This window comes from Danio rerio, chromosome 21, assembly GCF_049306965.1.
Source record: "Danio rerio strain Tuebingen ecotype United States chromosome 21, GRCz12tu, whole genome shotgun sequence".
Taxonomy (NCBI): domain Eukaryota; kingdom Metazoa; phylum Chordata; class Actinopteri; order Cypriniformes; family Danionidae; genus Danio; species Danio rerio.
This window is the reverse complement of record NC_133196.1, coordinates 2116869-2144796: the sequence shown is the minus strand read 5'-3', so window position 1 is coordinate 2144796 and position 27928 is coordinate 2116869. Positions and strand designations below refer to the sequence as shown.

The 27928-nt window shown below is 38.3% G+C and overlaps 2 protein-coding genes and 1 long non-coding RNA gene across 4 annotated transcripts in view; 2 read left to right on the top strand and 1 right to left on the bottom strand.

Annotated features, from left to right (window-relative positions):
• The first annotated feature begins 317 nt into the window (after positions 1-317).
• On the top strand, positions 318-8149 carry vmo1b (vitelline membrane outer layer 1 homolog b). Its single transcript, NM_001386272.1, has 4 exons — positions 318-590; positions 3021-3157; positions 3782-3895; positions 7440-8149. Exons 1-4 carry the CDS (start codon positions 390-392, stop codon positions 7621-7623), a joined length of 636 nt encoding a protein of 211 aa, NP_001373201.1. The 5' UTR covers positions 318-389; the 3' UTR covers positions 7624-8149.
• A 275-nt stretch (positions 8150-8424) lies between these two features.
• LOC141379943 (uncharacterized) lies at positions 8425-12363 on the top strand. Its single transcript, XR_012397057.1, has 2 exons — positions 8425-9735; positions 11042-12363. It is a non-coding gene; the product is annotated as an uncharacterized lncRNA (long non-coding RNA).
• The window catches only part of wdr91 (WD repeat domain 91), a 28481-nt gene continuing 12373 nt past the window's right edge, over positions 11821-27928 (bottom strand). Inside the window, exons 12-17 of one of the 2 annotated variants that reach the window (XR_012396505.1) lie at positions 27485-27635; positions 26861-26969; positions 22580-22692; positions 21912-22109; positions 15573-15867; positions 11821-12873 (exon numbers count right to left, since the gene is read on the bottom strand). Coding sequence is in view for 1 of the 2 variants with exons in the window: in NM_205605.1 (NP_991168.1) it covers positions 15703-15867; positions 21912-22109; positions 22580-22692; positions 26861-26969; positions 27485-27635 (736 nt within the window). In the remaining variant the exon portion in view is untranslated. 2 annotated transcript variants of the gene reach the window in all.

Below are 27928 nucleotides of genomic sequence, written 5' to 3'. Positions count from 1 at the left end.
TATAGTAATAAACAAATGACCCAGTACTGGAGATTTCTACAACTATAGGTTATATTATACTACAATAATCCAGTTTACTTTAGTATAACTAAAGCACACTACAGTATCAGTTCACTATAGTCAATATGACAGTATGCTGGAGCATTCATTAAACAATTGTATATACTAGAATATATAGAGTATTTCAGAAACACTAGTATTAATTACAGCATTTCTTCATGTGGCGTCTGGCAGTGATTCTTGAGCAACTGCTGTGTTTATATTCTGACTGCACTGATGTTTAGCTGAGATTTTGTTTGCTATGTGAGCTGGACTTGGATCAGTCTGAGGGTCAACGTCCCACACTGAGAAACAAACACACACATCTGTTCTGAGCTCCAACAGAAACCATGCTCAAGTTTCTCTCTTTATTGCTAATTTCAACATTAGCAGTTTTTGCAGCGAATGCGAGTCCATCAGGACGTGTCCAGCGCTCCATCGGCAGACCTTTCAGATCAATGCTGACCGTCCATAACGGGATGAGATGGGGATCATGGGGTCAGAAAGAGATGTGTCCAACTGGGATGTACGCCGCAGGATTTAGTCTAAAGGTGAGCCACTATTATGAAGGTAAATCAGCAGCAAACCGAGAGCTTACTAATCTAAATGTGAGAACTTGTGATGGTATTTGTATGTGTTGAAATGTACAGTACACTCAGCTCTGATGTGAATAGCTGAATCTGTCAATCTGCACACCAACAATAATCAAAACCATGTCAATTTGAAGTTGCAGATTAAACATTGATGTGAAGCAGTGGTGTACAGCAACAAATAACTAATACACAAATTAGTGTATTTGTATTAGTTTTTAAGGAAATGCAATGTTTTAAAAAAATTTTTGTGCTGTATACTTCACTACTTTTTAAACCTGCAGATTTTATTTTTTCTTGTCTGAGGATTGGCTGAGTAGAAAAAAACAGTCTTGTGATTCCCGTCCAATCAAATCGCACATAGAAAGTAAATCAAATCATACTGAACAAGCGCAAGACATGGGCACTTTATAAATGCTGCAAACTGTCTGAAAGCATTAAAAGTGTCCAAGGAGATGTCCAAAATCTTTCCATGCAAGCATTGGGAGACTGTTTAAATGCAAGTCACCGATAAGAAGATGGTGGTTGTTTGCTGTATCATGACTGAAATTTCCAAACGACCTTAAACAATCACTTAATGCACTACAGAATGTTACGTTTTCACACACATGCACAAATTGCAGGTCAGCACTTCAACCTTTCACACTGAAATACTCAGTACTCTTGAAAACATACAGTAATATTTACAACAGATACTTTTACTCCACTTTCACTACGTTTTTGGGCAAGTAGCCATTTACTCGAGTATGATTTTCTGTACTCTTTCCACCACTGAATGTGAAGAGATGATAACAACTACCAAAGACTTCGTGTGCATGTTCAATGAAGTGTATTAAGTTGTCCTCAAGACATCATCTATATACTATATAACTGCAGGTTAACTATATATACCCATTTTATAAGGTTATAACGTCCAACTGCTCATTAAAGCAAATTTCTAATCAGCCAATTACAGAGCAGCAACTCAATGCATTTAGGCATGTAGACATGTTCAAGACTATTTGCTGCAGTTCAAAGTGAGTTAAAGGGGATTTAAGTGACTTTGATCGTGGCATGGTTGTTGGTGCCAGACGGGCTGCTCTGAGTATTTCAGAAACTGCTGATCTACTGGGATTTTCATGTACAGCCATCTCTAGGGTTTACAGAGAATGCTCCGACAAAGAGGAAATATCCAGTGAGCGGCAGTTCTGTGGGTTCAAATGCCTTGTTGATGCTAGAGGTCAGAGGAGAATGGCCAGACTGGTTCCAGCTGATAGAAAGGCAACAGTAACTCAAATAAGCACTCGCTACAACCGAGCTCTGCAGAAGAGCATCTCTGAACACACAACACGTCCAACCTTGAGGCGGATGGGCTACAGCAGCAGAAGACCACACCGGGTGCCGCTCCTGTCAGCTAAGAACAGGAAACTGAGGCTACAATTCACACAGACTCACCAAAACTGGACAATAGAAGATTGGAGAAACGTTGCTGCTCTGATGAGTCTCCATTTCTGCTGACACATTCAGATGCTCGGCTCAGAATTTGGCATCAACAACATGAAAGCATGGATCATCCTGCCTTGTATCAGCGGTTCAGGCTGGTGGTGGTGGTGTAATGGTGTGGGGGAGATTTTCTTTGGGTCCATTAGTACCAATTGAGCATCAACGCCACAGCCTACCTGAGTATTGCTGCTGACCATGTCCATCCCTTTATGAGCACCGGTTCTCCATCTTCTGATGGCTACTTCCAGCAGGATAACACACCATGTCATGAAGCTCAATCATCTCAGACTGGTTTCTTGAACATGACGATGAGTTTACTGTACTCAAATGGCCTCCACAGTCACCAGAGCTCAATCCAATAGAGCAGCTTTGGGATGTGGTGGAACGGGAGATTGGCATCATGGATGTGCAGCCGACAAATCTGCAGCAACTGTGTGATGCTATCATGTCAATATGGAGAAAAATCTCTGAGGAATATTTCCAGTATCTTGTTGAATCTACGCCATGAAGGATTAAGGCAGTTCTGAAGGCAAATGTGGTCCAACCTGGTACTAGTAAGGTGTACCTAATAAAGAGTATAGTTATTAGTAGCTAATAAAGTTATGGGAACTCATAACCATATTGATTTTGTGAGCTCACATTGCTAGTTTTGTTTTGAACACTTCATCTGTGCACGTCATTAAGAATAAACAATAGTTTTACCTTGTCATCTTTAAGTGAAATCTGAAAAAACAAGCCACGCCCACTGTTTACTCATAATATTTCTTTAGGAACTGCATCACAGTATGAAAAAAAATGGTCGCAGCTTTTGGCTCATGCAGACTTTAAATGTTTCTGTCGCATCACATGTAGTCAGGAAACAGTGTTAAATGCAATATTGTGCATGTGTGTGTGTGTGTGTGTGTGCAGGTGGCAGGTATGTGGGAGTCTCTGCTGGTTGGCGATAACACAGCGCTCAATGGGATTCGTCTTCATTGCATCAACCCATCTAAAAAATCCTCTGCTCCATATGATGATTACGCCACTGTTCAGTCAGATGTAGGAAGGTGAAGCTTTTATTAAACTATTATATAGAGACTTTTGTGCCCACACTTCACATTAGGATCACATTGGTGGCTGAGAGAGCTTAATGCACTGCAATAAAAGAAGACATGCAATTACAAAAAACGAAAAGATCCTCATCGGCTGGGCAGCATACGTGTTGCAAATCCTCACAACGCAAACACACTTTAAAAATGTGCTGCATTTTCTCACAATCCAAACTAAGCGGCCTTAAATCACTGGGGTTTGGGTCCTATTTTAACATCAGAAAATAAAACAATCCTTGTGCTTTTATCACTCCAATATGACTGTGGACACACTATACCTGCACACAGTTCTGTCCGAACAGCTTACAAAGGATGATTTTTATCATAGGCGCCCTTTAATGCACCGTGAGTTAAACAAAAAATTAATGGCTTTATTTTCATTGACTAACATTAGCAAATATTAATAAATACTGTAATAAATGTATTGCTCTTTGTTTTTGCATGTACATTAACTAATGCACCCTTATTGTGTGTTTTTTTAAAAAATGTTGTATATATTGCAGAAAAACTAAATATCGCAATGTCAGATTTTCTCTATCGAGCAGGCTTAAATATTACAGCAGATTATGTTTCTTATCTCAGCTGGGGAAAATGGTCAGATATCAAATGGTGCCCAAGTGGATTCCTGATGTCTTTTCAATTGAGAGTGGAGCCCTACCAAGGGACCTGGGATGACACGGCTGCAAACAACATCAGGTGATCTTAATTGTGTAGGCCTATATAGTCAGAAGTATTAGCCCTCCTTTGAATTTTTCTTCTTTTTTAAAAATGTCCCAAATGATGTTTGCAAGCAAATGTTCACAGTATGTCTGATAATATTTTTTCTTTTAGAGAAAGTCTTGTTTTATTTCGGCTAGAATAAAAGCAGTTTTACATTTTTTAAAATCTATTTTAAGGTCAATATTATTAGCCCCTTTAAGCTATATTTTTATTCAATAGTCAACAGAACAAACCATCATTATACAATAACTTGCCTAATTACCCTAACCTGCCTAGTTAACCTAATTACCCTAGTTAAGCCTTTAAATGTCACTTTAAGCTGTATTGAAGTGTCTTGAAGACTATTTAGTCTAATGTTATTTCCTGTCATCATGACTAAGAGAAAATAAATCAGTTACTAGAGATGAGTTATTAAAACTTTTATGATTAAAAATGTGTTGAACAAATCTGCTCTACGTTAAACAGAAATTGGGGAAAAAATAAAAATAAACTTCAACTATGTATGTATGTATGTATATATATGTATATATATATATATATATATATATATATATATATATATATATATATATATATATATATATATATATATATATATATATCAAAAAAAGGTATATACATATACACAGAGACTTTTATTTTGTATAAACAATCGCTGTCCATTACCAAATCGCCCTGTTTAAGATCTAATTTCTTTGTAAATCAGCGATTTTTACTGCCTGATTGATAGAAAATATATTGTGGGTTTTCCGACTGGACAAGAAGCACTGCATTACATTACATTATTATGCACCAAATGTATTTTACCTCAGTATTTTCAATGGAGTTTTAGCGCTCGCCTGTTACTCCTGATTACACTTGTGAAGTCTTTTTAACTGATTATATGTTCATTAAATCACATTATCTATACTGTTAAGGGAAGAAAATGATCACATCAACCTTTCACTGGAAGTTTATCACTAGCTGAGCATAAAGCCGATTAATTTATCTTATAAAACTTAAATTACTATGACTTTCAAAGATGTTTTATAGACCATCAGGACTTTGTTTTCATTTTTTCATTGACAATAAAAAAGTAACAAATCAGATACTGTTATGAAATCCCTCCTGGCACCCTTTTCAAATCCGATTCGTAAATTCAGAACACGACAAAAAAAATACACAAATCCAATTCGCAAGTTCAAAACACGATTCATAAATATGCAAGTCCATTTCAGAAATTCAAATAATACACAAATCCTATTCGTAAACAAAAAAATACAAAAATGCTATTTGAAAATTCTAAAAATGATTCATAAATACACAAATCCAATTCGTAAATTTAAAACATGATTCATAAATACACAAATCCAATTCGTAAATTTAAAACATCATTTATAAATACACAAATCTAATTCGTAAATTTGAAACGTGATTCATAAATACACAAATCCAATTCGTAAATTCAAAACATGATTCATAAATACACAAATCCAATTCGTAAATTCAAAACATGATTCATAAATACACAAGTCCATGTTGTAAATTCAAAAATACACATATCCAATTCATGAATTTAATATTACAAAAATCCAATTTGTAAATTCAAAATATGATTCATAAATACACAAATCCAATTCATAAATTTAAAACACGATTCATAAATACACAAATCCAATTCATAAATTCAAAATACAATTGATAAATATGCAAGTACATTTCGTTAATTCAAAAATACACAAATCCAATCGTAAATTCAAAACACGATTCATAAATGGACAAATCTAATTAGTAAATTTAAAGCACGATTCGTAAATACACAAATCCAATTCGTAAATTCAAAGCACGATTCGTAAATAAACAAATCCAATTCGTACATTCAAAACGCAATTCAAAAATGCACAAATCCGATTCGTAATTTCAAAACACTGTTCATAAATTCAAAACACGATTCATAAATAGACAAATCCAATTAGTTAATTCAAAGCATGATTCGTAAATACACAAATCCAATTCATAAATTCAAAATACAATTTATAAATATGTAAGTCCATTTCGTTAATTCAAAAATACACAAATCCAATCGTAAATTCAAAACACAATTCATAAATGGACAAATCCAATATGTAATTTCAAAACACAGTTCATAAATTCAAAACACGATTCATAAATTGACAAATCCAATTAGTAAATTCAAAGCACGATTCGTAAATACACAAATCCAATTCATAAATTCAAAATACAATTTATAAATAATGTAAGTCCATTTCGTTAATTCAAAAATACACAAATCCAATTCGTAAATTCAAAACACGACTCATAAACGGACAAATCCAATTCCTAAATTCAAAGCACGATTCGTAAATACACAAATTCAATTCGTAAATTCAAAGCACGATTCGTAAATACACAAATCCAATCGTAAATTCAAAACACGATTCATAAACGAACAAATCCAATTCGTGAATTCAAAACACGATTCATTAACGGACAAATCCAATTCCTAAATTCAAAGCACGATTCGTAAATGCACAAATTCAATTCGTAAACTCAAAGCACGATTCGTAAATACACAAATCCAATTTATAAATTCAAAATACAATTTATAAATAATGTATTTCCATTTCGTTAATTCAAAAATACACAAATCCAATCGTAAATTCAAAACACGATTCATAAATGGACAAATCCAATTCGTAAATTCAAAACACGATTCATAAACGGACAAATCCAATTCGTAAATTCAAAGCGCGATTCGTAAATACACAAATTCAATTAGTAAATTCAAAGCACGATTCGTAAATACACAAATCTAATCGTAAATTCAAAACACGATTCATAAACGGACAAATCCAATTCGTAAATTCAAAGCACGATTCATAAAGGACAAATCCAATTCGTAAATTCAAAGCACGATTCGTAAATACACAAATACAATCGTAAATTCAAAACACGATTCATAAATGGACAAATCCAATTCGTAAATTCAAAGCACGATTCGTAAATACACAAATCCAATTCGTAAATTCAAAACTCGATTCATAAATACGCAAGTCCATTTTGTAAATTTAAAACACTATTCATAAATACGCAAGTCCATTTCCTAAATTCAATCCTACACAAATCCAATTCGTAAATTCAAAGCACGATTCGTAAATACACAAATCCAATTTGTGAATTCAAAACAGGATTGATAAATCCAGAAGTCCATTTCGTGAATTCAAAAATACACAAATCAAATTCGTACATTCAAAACACAATTTAAAAATGCACAAATGCGATTTGTAATTTAAAAATACAAAAATCCTATTATTATATTAAAAACACTATTCAAAAATACACAAATCCAATTTGGAAATTCAAAACCAATTCATAAATACACAAATACAATTCAATTGTCAAGAATGTTTATTTTTTTATTTAGTAAACTAATATTGCTAACAATGTTGTAGTGTCTATGGCAATTATGTTAGAAATGTGCAAATTATGATAACAACATGCAGGTGTCATGCTAATTGATTGGTGTCTGTATTGTGGCCAGGTTTAAATGCAGTGTAAACGCAGAAGAGCTGCAGGGGTCTGGGATGTCCTGGGGCGAATGGGGCGACTGGAGCGAGACCTGTGGAGGAACCGGAATCTGTGGGATCGAGACTATGGTGGAGGAACCGCAGGGTGTAGCAGACGACACCGCACTCAATGACCTGCGCATCTACTGCTGCGACTGAACTACACTGACAGAATGATGCATTGCATTTACTACATTTCTTTAAGGTAAGAGGTTACAAACAATTTACATGGGCTGAATTTAAACAAGCAAATAAAGTTGAACATTACTACATTTAATTTGTTTGTTCAAATTCAGCCTATTTAAGTTGCTTGCAACCACTTACCTTAAAGAAAACGTATTAAATCCAATGCATCATTTATTAGTGCACAGAAGAGCATTGCTTAAAGGCTCAGAAGATCATAATGTCTGTCTGAGAATGATTTTCTTTTTCAAATATTTCCTAAATGATGTTAAGGATTTTTTCACAGTATTTCCTGTAATATTTTTTCTCAGGTCAATATTATTAGCCCCCTTAAACAATATATTTTTTGGATTGTCTACAGAACAAACCACTGTTATACGATGACTTGCCTAATTAGTCTAACTTTAGCACGGCAAGGCACGTTTATTTATATAGCACATTTCATACACTGTGGCAATTCAAAGTGCTTTACATAAGGAATAAAAGAGAAGTTGTAATCCAGCATTGATGTTTCCGGGTAAATGACATGACGCAGCTGTGTAATTTCACAGTAAATATCACTGACAAAACTCGCTCGGTGCACAAGACTAATCTACCAGATGCAAGCAATAAAAGCAACCAACCAGCCTAATGTGATTAATTTATAAGAAATATAATTAATATTAAATAATTAATTTATAACTTATACAGTATTTTAATAATGAAATTATATGACAATAATAATAATAATTATTATTATTATTATTATTATTACTACTACTATTATTATTATTAAATTATAATTATTATTATAAAAGTTATATTTTAAATCGTAAATTGATGTATTTTTTTAAGTTACATTGCCCAGCCCTAATATAGTCTATTGAATACAAAAACAAAAACAGAATAGATACATAAATACATTTTCTTAGTCAGATACTGATAATATTAAAAACAAGTATGTTTACACCAGTACAGATTTATCATTTATTAAAGTAATTTGCTTTACAGCCAAATGCTATAAAGTAGCACCTACAAGAATATGCGCTTTCCATAATTACTATTGATTAATCAATTGTCTACAGAAAACGTACAAAAACTAAAAAAGACACTGATCTGTGGTGAGATATATGGTCATATAGAGGTCACCACAGTGGAATGTTATTAAACAGATTATTACAGACTTCCAGTGGAATTTTAGTTGAACTATGTAATAAAAAAGAATGTAAAATGAGCTAAAATGTACAAAAACAGCATTTAAAATAACGTCACATCTCAAAAACTTCACATGCACAAACAAAAAAAAAATGCTTGGGGCTTGAATGTGTGCTAGTGTGGTTTTGTTGTGCTAACTTGTTTACCCACCAGCTATAGCATTACTCTATTAAATCTCCCTTTGTTCAAGATGTGAGACATAAACTAAATTTCTCCTGCCCTTGCTTAGCATGAAAAATAGGAATACTGTTTAACTAGTATAAAAAATATATAAAAAAAATTGATTAAAAACAGATTAAAATGTGTTTAAAAAGGTTATAAAAGAATGAATAAGAGAAGAAAGACACAATAGTGCGATCTGTGGGACGCAGCACACAGATGTGTGTTCAGTCTTCATGTTATTGTGCCTAATGTTGGAGCATATCTGATCATTTCTGAAAGCTGATTCCAGCAGCAGGGGGCGCTGTTAGTAGCTGAACGCCGATTCACCCTGCTTTGACTGAACTCTTGAAGTGTTTCTAGTTTATTTGATCCTGAAGATCTGAGTGTTCTGTTGGGTTTGTATTCAGTGAGCATATCTGTAATGTATTGAGGTCCTTGGCCATTTAGTGATTTATAGACCAGTAATAATACTTTAAAATCTATTCTGAATGTAACTGGAAGCCAGTGTAAAGACCTGAGGACAGGTGTGATGTGCTCTGATTTCCTGGTTCTGGTCAGAATCCTGGCCGCAGCGTTCTGGATGAGCTGTAACCCGCTGACTGTGTTTTTAGGAAGGCCAGTGAGGAGTCAATTACAGTAATCCACCCTGCTGCTGATAAAAGCATGAACAAGTTTCGCTAAGGGTGCTTTCACACCTGCCTTGTTTAGTTCGATTTAATCGCACTAGAGTTCGTTTCCCCTTTTGATGCGGTTCGTTTGGGCAGGTGACAATCCAGCAATCGTACTCGAGTGCGCACCAAAAGCGGACCAAATAAGTGTACCGAGACCTGCTTGAAGAGGTGGTCTCGCTATGCTTTCAAACGAACCCTGGAGCGGTTCGTTTGTGGTGAGAATATGGTCTGTACTAAAACAGGTCCAACCGCAAAAAGTACTGCGCCTTTTGAACTAATTCAGCTGCCGTAGGCCGATGCGCTGTGCATTATTGGATATGGAGGAAAAATATTTGTTGACAGCGCTTTACCAACAAAGAGAGAGAGAGAGAGAGGAGAAAACATTACCTGATGGATCGTTGGTAATATTTCCGCAAGATGAGCATGTCGCAGTTTAGCTAAATTAATTCACGTCTCCTCCTGAAGTGACGAGCGATGCATTAAACACTGTTTTCCAGCCACAGCCACGCTTCATTTTCGTAATGTATAGTTTGTCTAAAGCAGAGATACAATCAGCCAGCACAGTCCTCCAGAGTAAAAGGTTTTGTTTACCTGCGGCAGTTCACTGGCATTTTCCCGCATGTGAATTCTGACCAATCAATAAGCAGTTTAGGGAATATGTTCAACAACATCTGGCCAATGAGAAATGTGGATTTTGTCAGATCACTGCATTTTGGTTCGTTTCAACTGGTTTGGACCAAAGCCAGCAGTGTGGTGTGAAAACCACCCAAAGACGGCAGAAGATGCAACGATGTGTCATTTATTACCCTTGGTCCCGACCAAATGAAGCGAACTACAGATGTGAAAGCAAAGCACCCTAAGGGTGCTTTCACACCTGTGAATGGATTCAGTTGTTCCGAAACAGAGATTAAAATTGTTACATTGTTGCTCTTTGCTCTTGGAGCGGTTCGCTTTCACACTGCAAAGTTTCTAATCGGTCCAAAAGAGCTAAAACAAGCCACGTGCGGGGAAACTCTCCTTACATTGGTCAGAGTGTCAGGGTTTATTTTGCAGTGTCCCGCTCAGCTGTCAGGAGAGGTGGTGGTTTGGTGGTGATTGACAGGGTGCGCGCGCGACGTGTCTGAAGAGAGACGCGGTGGGGAGGGGTGAGAAGGGTGCGCGACGATGCCTATTTGAGGACCGGGAGGGAGACGCGAGATTACCGGGAGATCATCACTCGTTTGCGGGCATCCGGAGACTCGCGAAACTTCCCGCCATACTCATAATTCTCTCTTCATATAGCCGTAAGCCTATTACATATCCATAAAACACTGAATATAACCGCGCTCGGATCGGATCGCTTTCTCACTGCAATCGAACCGCTCCAGGGTTCGTTTCAATCGAGCCGAGACCACCTCATTCAAGCGATCTCGGAGCGATTACTTTGGCGCGGAACAGAGCGCGATTGCCCTGTTCACATATGCCAATCGAACCGCGCTAACTGGGCAAACGAGATACGTTCCGAAACAAAAGTGTAGGTGTGAAAGCAGCCTAAGTCTTCACTGGAAACAAAGCATCTGATTCCTGCAGTGTTTTTGAATGGTAGTATGCTGATTTACTGACTGCTTTGACATGACTGTTGAAACTCAGATCTGACTCCAGAGTCACACCAAGAATGGTAACGAGCTCAACTAATAAAAGACAACGTCCACCGGCTGAGGTCCCACCTAGTCAGTAGGGCTCACAGCTTGGCAGGTATGTCAGTGGACAGCACATGCTCTTATGAATAATTAAAAAGCCGGCTCTTCTCATAGGATAGGAGAACTCAGCTATGAATAATAATGAGAAACCAACGTGTCATCACTCCACTAGCAGATTCACGCTACGTCACTGATTTTGTTCCCGCCTCAATAATGATTTTAAACCCAGATGCAATTAGCTGACAAAAGCGCAAAATTATCCAACTTTCCCCACAATTAAAGCCGACAGCTGCTAACAGTGTCCTATCTGATGCTCAACACACACTAATCTGTTAAAATCTCAAATAAAGTTCTCGAGGGTGTCTTGAACCTTTAAGGAGGCTAATAATATTGGCCTTAAAATGGTTTAAAAACAATTAAAAACTGCTTTTATTCTAGCCGAAGTAAAACAAATAGGACTTTCTCTAGAGGAACAAATATTAGAGGAAATTTAATGCATGTAATTAAGCCAACTTGTCAAATCAAATGAATTCATTCATTCATTTCCTTTCCGCCTAGTCCCTTTATTATTCCACAGTGGAATGAATCGCCAACTTATCCAGCACATGTTTTACACAGCGAATGCCCTTCCAGCTGCAACGCATCACTGGGAAATCAAATGAATTTAGTAGCTATCACACTATGTCTGGACACATTAGACCAGGGGTCACCAATCTCGTTCCTAGAGGGCTGGTGTCCCCACAGAGTCTAGCTCCAACTTGCCTCAACACACCTGCCTGGCTGTTCCAAGTATACCTAGTAAGACCTTGATTAGCTCTTTCAGGTGTGTTTGATTAGGGTTGGAGGGAAAATATTCAGGACACCGGCCCTCCAGGAAAAAGTTTGGTGACCCCTGCATTAGACTAGATTTGCATGTATTCTCGTTAATTAAAGAAATGTCGGTCATTTTGAATACTGTGCATGTTCAAATTAAATGCTTAATAAAAAAATAAAAGGAGGAAAAGCCTTAATTTGATCATTTTCTGTTGCACATCTTGACTGGTCATCAGTCTCAGCCTATTAATAAGATAATAACAGCGTCAACACGTCTTAATAATTGAGCCGGTTTAGAGTTTTGATTTCTCCATGCAAACACACTCATTACTTTAACACAGAGCTTTTTTTTTGAGTGCATAATTTTATTAGCTAGTCATATTTATTTTAAGTACAACAAGATACAGGAAAAATCTCCATCACATCATTCAAATACTTGGTTAAGCTGAATCGTGTTATTTTAAGAGTGAGAAATAAGCACTATTTAACAAGGGCAAACACATTAAAGGGGTAGTTCACCCACAAATTAAACTTCTGTCGTAGCTTATTCACCCTTGTTTTAAAACACTGTTGAGCACAAAAGAATATTTTTTGAAAAATGCTGAAAACCGGTACCCATTGACTTCTATTTGTTTTAACAACAATGCAAGTTAATGGTTTTTAACTTCCTTTAAACTATCTTTTTTTGTGTTCAACAGAAGAAAGACCTTTATAACCACTTGAGGAAGAGTTAAAAGTGAGCAAATGTTCATTTTTGTGTGAACTAGCCCTTTTATGACGCGCAAAGTTTTTCAACATTTGTTAGTAACATTTCTCCACATGCACTCAGACGTCATACAACAACACAAACGCTTTGTAAAAAATATAATACATCATATTTCTGAATCTGTTTTGATGAATTTGATACAGATTTCTTGTTATTTTGATGGTCAAAACATCATTTGTTCATAAGACATGAGTTAGACTCTTCTTAAAGGGGCAGTTCACCCCAATCATTCACTCTTTCTTCACTTATTCCAAACGTGTTTGTGTTTCTTTCTTCTGTTGAACACAAAAGAAGATATTTTGAAGAATGTTGGGAAGAAAATAAATAGTTTTTGTTTTTCCTACTATTGAAGTCAATGGTAAGCGAGCCCATTTTCGCCAGGTAAGAAAATTAAATTACAACATGAAAAGTTCTGACTTTTAATTTAAAATTATGACACAATAATGTTAATATTTTCAAGATAATAACAATAATAATAATAATAAACAATTTCAAATTAATTTCATACTAAAGTGAGTCAATATTATAAAAAAAAGATTAATCTGATGAAACAGGACATATTTATAAGCGAGTCATTGAATCATTAACTCAAAATTTAATTAAAACATTAATTTAAATTCTATAATATAAAATATATATATTATATATTAACAATTATAAATATATATTTACAAATATATATATTCATTTTGTAATATATTTGATATTATAGACATCATATTCATGTTTTTAATATTTTACAAAATCACAATATGATTTTCTAAAGGCTGTAGCGATTGCACTGTTATACCAGTAGGTGGCGACAAACAACCATATAAATGTGTGTCAGTAATTTTTTTAAATAATGTGATTACTTTCAAGATAATATTAATAATACTATTAATTAATTTCACACTAATGTGAGCCAATAATATAAAAAAAGATTAATCTAATAAAACAACATATTTATAAGCGAGTCATTGAATCATTCACTCAAGATTAAATTAAAAACATAACTTTAAATTCTATAATTTAAAATATATACTTATATTTTTACATTTATAATATATTTATTATAGAATATATTTTGTATTATAGAAATCAAACTCATGTTGTTAATATAATCTTATAAAATCCAAATTATAACTTCTAAAGGTTGTAGTGTTTGCATTATGTCAATAGGTGGTGACAAACAACCATCTAAATGTCTGTTGCTAATTTTTCTAAACAATGTGAATATTTTTAAGATATAATAATAAATAATTTCAAAATTTCACACTAATCTGCGTCAAAAACAATTAATCTAATAAAACAGGACATATTTATAAGCGAGTCATTGAATCATTAACACAAAATTAAATTATGAATATGAATTTAAATTCTATAATATGAATGAAACCCATGTTTTTTTAATATAATTTTACAAAATCTAAATTATGACTTTATGAATATGAAAGTTGTAGTGATTGCATTGTTATGCCAATAGGTGTCAACAAACAATTTGCAACACAATTTTTTATAAGATAATAAATAATTTCAAATTAATTTCACTAATGTGCATTATTAATAATTCAAAACTGATCAATCTAATGAAACATGACATATTTATAAGCGAGTTGTTGAATCATTAACTCAAAATTAAATTAAAAGACTAATTTAATTTCTATAATATAAAATATATATTTACTAATATATATATATACATTTTTAAATATATTTTATACTATAAAAATTAACGTTTTAATATCATTTTACGAAATCCAAATGTATGACTTTTAAAGGTTGTAGCGATTGCACTGTTATGCCAATAGGTGGCGAGTCTGGCGACAAACATTTCGCGACACTAATTTTTCAAAATAATTAAAATAAATATTTTCCAGAAAAGAATAATAAATGTTTGTACACTAATGTGCATAACTAATATAGCAAAAAATAATAATATAATGAAACACGACATATTCATAAGCGAGTTATTGAATCATTAACTCAAGAAAAAAATATTGCATAATAAATATATATATATTTACAAATATAAATACATATTTATTTTAGAATATATTTTATATTACAGAAATCAAATTCACTTTTTAATATCATTTTCAGGTTACGATTTAATAACTTGCTTATGAAGACTTCATATTTCATTACATTAATCAATTTTGAAAAATGTATGCAGTCACATTTAGACACTTAATTATATATTAAATCATAATTCTGACATTAGTCTCACAATTTCAAGCTATAATTTCATTTATGGTATGATTTTTCTTCTTATCTTACAATAAACAGGCTTCAACACCACTGACTTTAATATATTTAAAGTTCCTACTACGGATCTCAATGGCTTCCGACATTTTTCAAGGTCACACTTTACAATAAGGTTTCATTAGTTAATGCATTTATGCAATAATGACACTTTTATTTATTGAGCATTTATTAATCCCAGTTCAACATTTACTAATGCATTATTGACATTTTAATATTGAGAGCTAAGATTAATAACAATAAATGAATGTATTATCATCAACTGACACGAACAAATACTGTAATAAATGTATTGATCATTGTTTGTTGTTGTTAGTAAATGCATGAACTAATACAACCTTATTGTAAAGTGTTACATTTTTCAAAATATCTTCTTTTCTTTTCAACAGAAAAAACAAGTGAGTAAGCGGAAAGTAAAGGGTGAACTGTCCCTTTAAATCACAGCATCATCATCTTCATTATCTTCTTCCTCATGGGCTCTAAATAGCTCAATTTGACCTCCACTATACTTCTATATTTCCAGAGCTCAGGGTTTCTGGGCGAGCAGCGTGCTGAGTTTAATCTTTCCATCCATGGATGCAGTAAGGCAGGTCCCGCAGTCCATGGCTGAGCACCAGTCCACCGTCACCACTGGAGCTTTATGACCAGCCAGAGATAAAACACTCTCCAGACCCGCTTCGGCTTTATTCAGCTGCACAAGAACACACACACACACACATTATACTATAGCTTACATTTACACTAGAAAATACAAATCAGCTGAAATTTGATCATGTACATTACCAGAACAGTTTCTGAACACGCACGCACGCACGCACGCAAACACACACACACACACACACACACACACACACACACACACACACACACACACACACACACACACACACACACACACACACACACACACACACACACACACACACACACACACACACACACACACACACACACACACACACACACACACACACACACACACAATTTTTAGGACAACTTTGATGAAAGGTTTATGTCTGTTGGACAACTTTTGGCCCGTTTCCACTGACTGGTACAGTACGGGTCAGAACGGGTCACCTTTATCAGCCCTGCATTTCCACTACCTAAAGCAGGGGTGTCCAAACTCAGTCCTGTAGGGCCGGTGTCCTGCATAGCTTAGCTCCAACTTCCTTCAACACATCTGCCTGGAAGTTTCTTGTATACCTAGAAAGAGCTTGATTAGCTGATTCAGGTGTGTTTAATTGGGGTTGGAACTAAACAACGCAGGGCACCGGCCCTCCAGGACTGGGTTTGGACACCCCTGACCTAAAGGGTACCAATGATACCCTTTTGGTGGGCATGGTGTACGACAGAAAGTTTCTGATGTCATTCTTACTCGAGGAAATCTTGCTCAAACTAAAGCCGTACGGGTCGTTCACATATCACATGAGAAGCACTTCTCACTACACAGATGCTTTATACACAGAAATACTTGTTTATAAATGTTCATTACTAACCTTTTTATGAACATGATATGATTATAACTGCAGATCAATGACAGTGTGCAATAGGCTACTGTAACATCTGCGATTCTATAAAATAAATAAATATATGAACACATACAGCCCCTTACAGTCTCTGATATGTTACCAACTCACTCAAAAAAATCAACTAGGCATGTATTGGATTTACAAAATAAAAATTTGTCAGATTGAAAAGAACAAATCAAGTTGACGTATGTTAAATGATTAATTCATGTTATTTGAAACTGAATCAAGAAATAATCCAATGAATTTGATCAGAACATGTTGAATCAATGAGACTGAGACGCTTCAAATCGACAACTCTCACTCTGGAGAGTCACTTCGCGCAAATCAGTAGGTGGCGGTAGTGCGTTTGGATGTCACCATACGAAAACAAGAAGAAGTATCACCGCGTGTTTTCGGCACAGTTTGGTAATTGGTTTTCCCAAGAGCTTCAATGTTATGCATGTTATGTTGCTGGCTAAATGTTTCCTATACATTTCATACTTTTACATTTTGAATAGGAGTACCAAAGTGAAGAAAGCTGTTTAAACTCAATTGGTAAAAAAAATGATGTTAACGTCCTACAGGTATTGCTTGGGGATCAGTTTTCTTAAGAGCCAAGGTTATTTTGTTGGCTAAATGTTTCTTATACATTTTATATTACATATTACAATTTTGGAGATTATAAAACATTTCGTATCAGAATATTAAAGAAGAAATTTGTTTAAATGTGATTGGTGCCTGCTAAAGGCTATAATAAAAGAAATATACATATATATATACAGATGAAGTCAGAATTATTAGCCCCCTTCGATTTTTTTTCTTCTTTTTTAAATAATTTCCAAATGGTGTTCAACAGAGCAAGGACATTTTTACAGTATGTCTGATAATATTTTTTCTTCTGGAGAAAGTCTTATTTGTTTTATTTTGGCTAGAATAAAAGCAGTTTTGAATTTTTTATGAACCATTTTAGAGACAAAATTATTAGCCTCTTTAAGCTATATTTTTTCTTGATAGTCTACAAAACAAACCACTGTTATACAATAACTTGCCTAATTCCCCTAACCTGCCTAGTTAACTTAATTAACCTAGTTAAGCCTTTAAATGTCACTTTAAGCTGTATAGAAGTGTCTTAAAAATATCATTTAAAATATTATTTACAGTCATCACGGCAAAAATAAAATAAATCAGTTGTTAGAAATGAGTTATTAAAATTATTATGTTTAGAAATGTGTTGAAAAAATCTTCTCTCCCTTAAACAGAAATTGGGGAAAAAATAAACAAGCGGTCTAATAATTTAACGGGGCTAATAATTCTGACTTCAACTGTATATATATATATGTATATATATATATATATATATGTATATATATATATATATATATATATATATATATATATATATATATATATATATATATATATATATATATATATATATATATATAACATGTTTTCTGTCCTTTTTGTGTTGAATTACTTAATTTGAAATCTTGCTTCATAGTATTGTCATTTAAAAAATGTAATTTAAACAACAATATTGAACAAGAAATTTACTAGCTGATTTAACAAGACGTAATTTTGTTGAAGTAAAGCTTTAGTGTTACATTGAGTAAATTAGAATCATTTTAATTAGAATAACACAATACAAACATTTTGAGTCAATTAGTTGCAAAGAAGTTAGACTGACATATTGAAACCATGTTTAATCTACAAATGTGCTTTGTGTTCATACAACATGTTCAAAGCAGTTCAGGTTTACTTGATTGGATTAGATGCATAAAGGGTGCCACCATTAAATCATGTTCATTCAACAAATTTTTTTTTGAGTGTACAGAAGAACTACACACAGCAGGCATTTAGTGCTTATTTGGGTTCAAAAACAACAGGAAATATAGCCCACAGTCAAAGCAGACCTCTCATCTGTGTCTGTAATATTCAGCAGCACATGTAGCCTCTGTTAGAGAGTCATTCTGTCATTCAGAGTTCAGAATAGTCCAAAAGGGGATGATAATAATTAAACATGGCTTAAACCATGCCTTTTGGTACCCTTTTGCCGTGCTAGGTACCCTTTGCAAAGGGTACCCAAAAAGTGGTACGGCACGGTTAGCTTTTTGGTACCTTTTGATGGTAGAAACGGACATAAAAGCGTACCAAACCGAACCGTACCATTCAGTAGAAACGAGCCAACAATGGACTTCTGAGTCTTTTTTAGTCGAGAATGTAGTTGTTTAGATTGCAACTATGCAGTTTATTTATAAGGATAGAGCCTATTTTATTATTTATAATTTTGGAGATTCAGCGGCGGACATCAGCCTGTCACTGAGCAGACCAAAGACAGTTGATGTTTCGCCACAAGATGGTGGCAGAGACAGCATGATAAGCCCTTAGAGGAAAAGAAGTCAGCGTATTTCAAACTCCAGCTGATCAGATCATTATTAATCATGTAGGTGACACTTTGAGTTGATCTCTATCTTGTGTATGTTTCAGTGCTGTATTTATACCATAGTAATCTGCTAGTGTTTGCTTTGCTTTGGATTTTTCGGGGTTAATTATTATCTCAATAATTAAAAATATCTCTGTAGACTGATGGCATTTCATGCTGTTCAGCCTTATAATCTTAAAAACTGAGCAAAATCAGCTGTTTTGTCTTTACTTTAGACATTGCGCTAGAGAATCATTCAAACACTAGCTCTACAGTGCTGTTGGTGAATGAGCATTGGTTTCTGCTGATCTGACGTCAGCTGCAGATGTGAATGAGTGGAGGAAGAAAGTAGTTCCTCATACAAAATGATAAGGGTCTCACGATCCTCCAAATCCTCGATTCGATTACATTTTCGATTCTAAAGGCACGATTCGATTCGATTTTCGATTATGAATAATTAATTAATTAATGACCAATTAATTATTTGTAGTCTACCGTTTAAACTACCTGACCTGCATGGTCTTTGTTTTACCCATAAACAAATCATACAGTAAATGAATAAAGGCAAGATACACACATAATTACCACCTGTCAATCATTTTTTCTGCGGGACTCGTGAATAGGCAGTGATCTGTGTCGGTATAATGGCATCGGTAAAAAAAAGACGCCCAGCCAACAGTATCTGAGGTGTTCGTTAAAATGACTAAGTACAAGTGAGTGAAAGATTGAAGCAGTCTACTGATCCTCTGACTGCCTGAACCCGCTGTCTCGAGCCCATGGCTGTGAGTGCGTCTGTGTGTGTGTGTCAGAGGTAGAGAGGAAGGAGGGCTGCTCAGAAATGCTACACACCACTGTGGATGTCAAATCGTTGTCGCTCTAAAATGCCATTTAAAAACAAAAACAGTGTAAACAGGGCCTGAGTGTGAACTTTTCCCCAGCGGATTTGCAACGGGGGCGGGCGGAGGAACCCTAATACGTACATAGCAGAGCTTGCAAAACTGTGTTGTTTTTTTTGTCGACAACACGAACGTTGTCAACATAACTCACTGGAAGTCCAAAATGCTTCCACACCGGCGACTTCATTGAAAGAGGAGAGGGTTTAAGTTCTGTCGACGGGTCTCCTGCTTCTGCAGTTTAACAAGCACTTCAACAAGTCTGTTTTTTTCCCGCTTGACAAGCCAAGCTGACGTGACATGGGGGCGTGGCAGCATCGCCGATTCTATTTTTTGATTCGATAATTGAAATTGAGCATAAATTTCGATTGATTTCGATTAAAAATCGATATCGTGACACCCCTACAAAATGATTTTAAAACTGTGCTTGATTTCCTTATTTATATACACGATTACGCCGTTGAACTGTTGTATAAACGCAATATCACACTCGTAGCATTGCGAATGTGGCTGCATAGCGTCACTGGTGGGACACTAAAGCAGGTCGCACACCAGAAGCGCCGCTCGGCGCCGCGACACGGCGCGTACATGACAGTTTAAAGTATCGCACACCAGACGCGCACATTCGAATGATATTTAACATGAAACTAATCAGATGGCGCTCTGTGGCGCGGCTGAAAAATGAACTGCGTCTTGAGCCGTCGCCGGGCGCCGCCAACAGCCGCCGACTTGCGGCGCCGGTGTGTGTATCCTGATAGAAACCTATGTTTAGAATTTTAAAATACATGGCGCTGCGTGGCGCTGGTGTGCGACCTGCTTAAGGCCGTACTCACACTAGGTACAGTTGCCTCGAACCGGGCCAAAGCACGCTTGTCCCCCCTCCCGTCTCCCCCGGCGGCCCGCGCTCACACCACAAACGGGCTTCGGCACGCTTACGTCATCGCTGCTGCGCTGTTCAGTGAGAAGCGCTCTCTCACTCAGCAGCACAGAGGAGATTTCTCTAGTTATATCGTTTCAGTCGTTTGATATGCCGTCAAATATTTCGCCAAACAGTCCTTAGGGATGCGGGGACACGCAGTTAGATATTTCGCCAAACAGATCCGCCACTTTTGGCGCTCATACACAATCATAAAGCTCTCGTGCTGCAGGAATGCGGAGGTCTGCTGAAGGCGCACAGCTGTGGTGCAGTGAGGGGTTCTCGTCTTTAATGAACTACGGCAGTTTGCGTTCACTGAACAGTAAGAATGATTAATAAATCCATTTGAAACAACCCCTTAAAAGTCACGTCTCGCTTTCAGTTTCAGGCTTTGGCGCGTTTTGCACTCACACTACAAGCGTACCGCGCCAAATCCCAAGTGAACCGCGCTCAGGCACACCTCTTCCAACCTGGGCACGGTACGGATGGCATAGTGTGAGTAGGCCCTAAGGCACTTGGCCTGTGGCCTTGACCAACACACACCTCCCACCAGTGCTGATATACAGCCACATCGCACTGCTACTCGTGTGATATTGATCATATATATATATTTACATACTATTATATATAAAGCAAAATTCTAAATTATACGCCTTCCTTTGGATTATTTTTTCTGTTTAAAATATTTCTCAAATGTTGTTTATCAGAGCAAGGAATGTTTCACAGTATTTCCTAAAATATTTGTTTCAACTGGAGAAAGTCTTATTTGTTTTATTTCGGCTAGAATAAAAGCAGTTTTTACATTTCTGCAAACATTTTTTGTGGATATTATTTAAGAAAATATTTTATTTTTGATTCAAGCAAAAAAAACCCTAGTTGAATTAGACTCGTGTGTAAAGCAGAACTGGGTTTACTGGGTTTTTATCCTGTAGATGTTTCAAGTGATTCGTTCAAAAAGAGTCGATTCACTGTGACAGTAGTTTACTGTGTTTTTACCCTGTAGATGTTTCCTCCAGTGCTGGAGCAGGTCAGCACATGTTGACCCTCAGAGTCGAAAGCGAAGAGTCGACCGCGGGGAACCTGAACCTGTTTATATCCGCTGTATCCTGATAGAACAAACGGCCCCACGGCATCCTGGGAAAGCGAGTACTCGGACTGCTTCACACCACAGCGGTGGATATTCCACTGAACAAACTGAACACAACACACTGATTAAAACAATGCTAATGCCAACACTGACATGTTAGGAAACAAACGTGACGATGCAAATGAACTGAATCACTGAATCACATTCTTCACAGGCACATTTGATTCATTTCAATAGAAACCTATGTGATTAATTATATATATATTATATACATAAATGAATAAAAAGCTGTAATTAGCTATTAAACAACTATTACTAGCTGTTTATTAGTTCATATTAAAATACAAACATGTGAGGGTTGTAATCTGTGACACTGTCCAAAAAATCTTTACATTATTCACTTTATTTTGTTGGGCATCTTATTGTATTTCATGGTTTAATCAATATAACACAAAAACCACCAGTAGGTGGCGCAAGTCTCTGTCTTAAATTCGTTAAATGGTTCAATAAAGTGATTTGTTCAAAAGAGTTGATTCATTCAGGAAGGAAAGTGCACAGAGAACAATATTCCCATCACCTTTCCGTCCTCTCCGATGCTGAAGACGGTGTTTTCATCATAGCTGAACTCCACGCTGTACACTTCACCATCATGAGCCTTCCAGCTCAACGCGCTCTCATAGCGCTGCATATCTGCACAAAAACATAATCATTTTTTTTGAATCCTCAGCGTTTAGCCCTGTGTAAGTCTGAAATTTTATTAATAATGCTCTTAAAATGACTTGATGAAACCTGCAGAAACCCTGGCTCTTAGTACATGATGTAACTACGCAAGAGTCACGCTTTAAATAGGAAAATTATTAAAACTCTGGTCATTTTTTGAGTGAGAGGCTAACAGTCTAATCCGGTTCAATGATCTATGCCAGGGGTTTTCAAAGTGTGAGGCGCGCCTCCCCTGGGGGGCGCCAGAGCATGTCAGGGGAGGCGCGGGAAAAATATTATATAATAAAAATATAATTATTAAGTTTAATTATATAAAATGTATTTTTATTATATTTAAACGTTTTAATTAAACAAAGCAAAAAAAAATAATATGTCTAAAATAAGAAAACCTTTTTTACCCAGAAGGCCATAGCTGTGAATTTGCTTCTGTTTGGCAAGCCCGCCAATACAGGTATATGCCTGCTAATACAATGGATCGGTTTCTGAGACGCCCCGATTCAAAGCCTTCAAGTTCAGGGCTTAAACCCAAAAGACGACGATATGATGATCAGTATTTGAGTTTAGGATTTACGTGGACAGGACCAGCTGATGAACCACAACCTTTATGTGTGGTTTATCAAGATATTTTGGCTAATGACAGCATGAGACCCGCTAAACTTCAACTGTTTTGACTGGGATGGACAGTTCTTGGATCTGTTCTATTCATTTTGAACCATCATCCGAGTTTTAAAAACGTTATACTAAAATACTTATTACTCTGTAAATAATTGCACTTTCATGCAAATGATGATAAAAGTGAGTTGACAGTCTGACATCTGTCTGTCTTTATATATATATATATATATATGTGTGTGTGTGTGTGGTGTGTAGTGTGTGTGTGCGTGCGTGTTTGGGAGGAGGGGGCGCCAATGGATAAGTTGTGTCAAAAGGGAGGCCCACTGTCTTAGACTTTGAAAAACCCTGATCTCCCTGCTGAAAAATCCATCTTAAACCAGCCTAGGCTGGTTGGCTGGTTTTAGCTGGTCGACCAGGCTGGTTTTAGAGGGGTTTTGGCCACTTCCAGGCTGGTTTCCAGCCATTTCCAGCCTGGTCTTAGCTGGTCAGGCTGGGAGATGACCAGCTAAAACCAGCCTGACCAGCTAAGACCAGGCTGGAAATGGCTGGAAACCAGCCTGGAAATGGCCAAAACCCATCTAAAACCAGCCTGGTTGACCAGCTAAAACCAGCCAACCAGCCTAGGCTGGTTTAAGCTGGATTTTTCAGCAGGGCTATGCTAAGCTAAACTAAGCTAAAAGTGCTCCTGTGGACCCAGAGATTGGCTGAATATTACTGACGCCCCAATTACACCAGGTTTCAGGTACTTATTTTGTAAATAGGCTCATTTTACACCTCTCCTAGAGTTAAATAGTATTACTTAAATAGTATTATAAACCATATTTTGAATGCATTCAGCCAATCTCAATGTCTGCAGACACACTTTTAGCTTAGCTTAGCATAGATCATATAATCAGATTAGACCAGTAATAATAATAACAATAATTTATCACATTTTTTATAGCGATTATCTGGACACTCAAATGGGAATCTCCTCATCCCCCACCAGTGTGCAGCATCTACTTGGATGACGTGATGGCAGCCATTTTGCGCCAAACCGCACACCAGCTGATTGGTGGAGAGGAGACAGAGTGATATGGGGAGGGTTAGGAGGCCATGATGGACAGAGGCCAGTGGGCAAATTTGGCCAGGATGCCGGGCTTAAACCTCAACATTTTTTTTCTAAGGACATCCTGGGATTTTTAGCGACCACAGATAGTCAGTACCTCAGTTTAACGTCTCATCCGAAAGCCAGCGGCGCCCCCTGCTGGCCTCACTAACACCACTTCCAGCAGCAACCTAGCTTTTCCATGTGGTCCATCCAGGTATTGACCAGGTGCAGCCCTGCTTAGCTTCAGTGGGCGACCATGTAAGAGTTGCAGAGAGTTAGCTGCCGGCATTAGCATCTCAGTCCAAAAAAACGGCCAAAGTGTTTATCTAATTTTTTATTAAAAGCTTGACTCTTCTGTAGCCAGGGCTGGCGCGTCCATAGAGGCGACCTAGGCGGCCGCCTAGGGCGGCAGTATAGAGAGGGCGGCATCCGCGACACCCCCCTTACCACCCGCGTCCTCAGTTGTATCTGCGACACCTCCCTCACCACCCGCGTCCTCAGATATATTCGTGCATAGACGACAGAATAGAGAGGGCGGCGTCAACGACACCTCCATCGTGTCCTCAGTTATATCCGCGCATAGGGCGGCAGAATTGAGGTCCTCGACACCCGCGCGTCCTAAGTTATATCCGCGCATAGGGCGGCAGAACAGAGATCGCAGTGTCCGCGACACCTCCCTCCCTCAGCACCCGCGTGTCCTCAGTTATATCCGCACATAGGGCGGCAGAATAGAGAGCGCAGTGTCCGCGACACCTCCCTCCCTCCCTCAGCACCCGTGCGTACTCAGTTATATCCGCACATAGGGCGGCAGAATAGAGAGCGTAGTGTCCGCGACACATCCCTCCCTCCCTCAGCACCCGCGTGTCCTCAGTTATATCCGCGCATAGGGCGGCAGAATAGAGAGCGCAGTGTCCGCGACACATCCCTCCCTCCCTCAGCACCCGCATGTCCTCAGTTATATCCGCACATAGGGCGGCAGAATAGAGAGCGCAGTGTCCGCGACACATCCCTCCCTCCCTCCCTCAGCACCCGCGCGTCCTCAGTTATATCCGCGCATAGGGCGGCAGAACAGAGATCGCAGTGTCCGCGACACCTCCCTCCCTCCCTCAGCACCCGCGTGTCCTCAGTTATATCCGCACATAGGGCGGCAGAACAGAGATCGCAGTGTCCGCGACACCTCCCTCCCTCCCTCAGCACCCGTGCGTACTCAGTTATATCCGCACATAGGGCGGCAGAACAGAGATCGCAGTGTCCGCGACACCTCCCTCCCTCAGCACCCGTGCGTCCTCAGTTATATCCGCGCATAGGTCGGCAGAATAGAGAGCGCAGTGTCCGCGACACATCCCTCCCTCAGCACCCGTGCGTCCTCAGTTATATCCGCGCATAGGTCGGCAGAATAGAGAGCGCAGTGTCCACGACACCTCCCTCCCTCCCTCAGCACCCGCGCGTCCTCAGTTATATCCGCGTATAGGTCGGCAGAATAGAGAGCGCAGTGTCCGCGACACATCCCTCCCTCAGCACCCGCGCGTCCTCAGTTATATCCGCGCATAGGTCGGCAGAATAGAGAGCACAGTGTCCGCGACACCTCCCTCCCTCCCTCAGCACCCGCGCGTCCTCAGCTATATCCGCGCATAGGGCGGCAGAATAGAGAGCGCAGTGTCCGCGACACATCCCTCCCTCCCTCAGCACCCGCGCGTCCTCAGTTATATCCGCGCATAGGGCGGCAGAATAGAGAGCGCAGTGTCCGCGACACATCCCTCCCTCCCTCAGCACCCCCGCGTCCACAGTTATATCCGCGCATAGGTCGGCAGAATAGAGAGCGCAGTGTCCGCGACACCTCCCTCCCTCCCTCAGCACCCGCGTGTCCTCAGTTATATCCGCGCATAGGGCGGCAGAATAGAGAGCGCAGTGTCCGCGACACATCCCTCCCTCCCTCAGCACCCGCGCGTCCTCAGTTATATCCGCGCATAGGTCGGCAGAATAGAGAGCGCAGTGTCCGCGACACCTCCCTCCCTCCCTCAGCACCCGCGTGTCCTCAGTTATATCCGCGCATAGGTCGGCAGAATAGAGAGCGCAGTGTCCGCGACACCTCCCTCCCTCCCTCAGCACCCGCGTGTCCTCAGTTATATCCGCGCATAGGTCGGCAGAATAGAGAGCGCAGTGTCCGCGACACATCCCTCCCTCCCTCAGCACCCGCGTGTCCTCAGTTATATTCGCGCATAGTGCGCTGGAAAAGAGGTCCGCGACACCTCACTTCATTTTCATAACCGGTCACTTACGTTTTCACATTGGGGTTGAGGGCGGCGTGATCGTCCTCTGCCTAGAGCGGCAGTTCAGCTCGCTCCGGCCCTGTCTGTAGCTACATCATATACTAAGATGGACCAGTCAAATTGAAGACTTTTAAAGACCATTTTTAATTAAATTTCTTCTTACCGAACAGTCGAATGATCCCATCTGCCGCTCCCGTCACCAGCAGGTTTCCGTTGTGGTTAAACGCTGTGCAGTTTATCGCTACTGGACCCGGCTCTAACGCAAACTGCAGCTGAACACAAACACAACACAAACATGCTCAGAGTCGGGTGTACGGCGTTACTGTATTCTGATGACATTTTTGGGGACAGCAGTAATGTAGCAAATTACATTTTAAACTTGTGTTGTATATGATTTACAGTTACTAAAGTCAGTGGCATGGTGGCTCAGTGGTTAGCACTGTCACCTCACAGCAAAAAGGTCGCTGGTTCAATGCCCAGCTTTCTGTGTGCAGTTTGCATGTTCTCCCTGTGTTGGTGTAGGTTGTGCTCTGGTTTCCCCCACAGTCCAAACACATGCACTTATAGGGGAATTGATTAACTAAATTGGCCATAGTGTATGAGTGTGTGTGTGTGTGTGTGTGAGAATGAGTGTGTATAGGTGTTTCCCAGTGCTGGGTTGCATTTGGAAGGGCATCCGATGTGTAAAATATATGCTGGAATAGTTGGTGCAATGTCCAAAACATGCAATGTCCGCTAAAATAGACACAGGCAAAAGAGGTATTTGAGTGCATCTGAGCTTCAGTACCTGCTGTTTGACAGTCTTGGTGTCCCAGAGCAGTAACTGGCCAGAAACAGGAGCAGATCCTCGAGGTTCGCTCTCCATCACCGCACCAGAATGAGCTGCGGCGGAGCAAACGAACGACGTCCCACTCGGGCTACAGGCCAGAGACAGGATCCTGCACACATTTACCTTCATTTCACTCAGCACACACTTTAAAGTACACATGACATCAAATCTAAGCATAGGGATTTTGTTCGCTCACATTGCTAAATCTGTTGTGAACAATTCCTCTGTGTGCGTCATTAAAGACGAAAAGACAGTTTGCCTTTGTAATCTTTAATTGAAATCTGAAAATGCACTTTGTTTTGGATTCAATTCACAGATTAGTTCTGTCTGAGGCAGTAGGTGTGGCTAACATACTTAACCACGCCCCTCCAACTGTCAGTTTAGACATCAAACAGAAATGGT

Excerpts from the sequence above, each read along its gene's own strand:
- vmo1b (NM_001386272.1), top strand. The coding sequence starts at position 390 with ATGCTCAAGTTTCTCTCTTTATTGCTAATTTCAACATTAGCAGTTTTT. Across the intron at positions 591-3,020 it reads CCGCAGGATTTAGTCTAAAG|GTGGCAGGTATGTGGGAGTC; the intron begins GTGAGCCACTAT and ends GTGTGTGTGCAG. Across the intron at positions 3,896-7,439 it reads ACGGCTGCAAACAACATCAG|GTTTAAATGCAGTGTAAACG; the intron begins GTGATCTTAATT and ends TATTGTGGCCAG.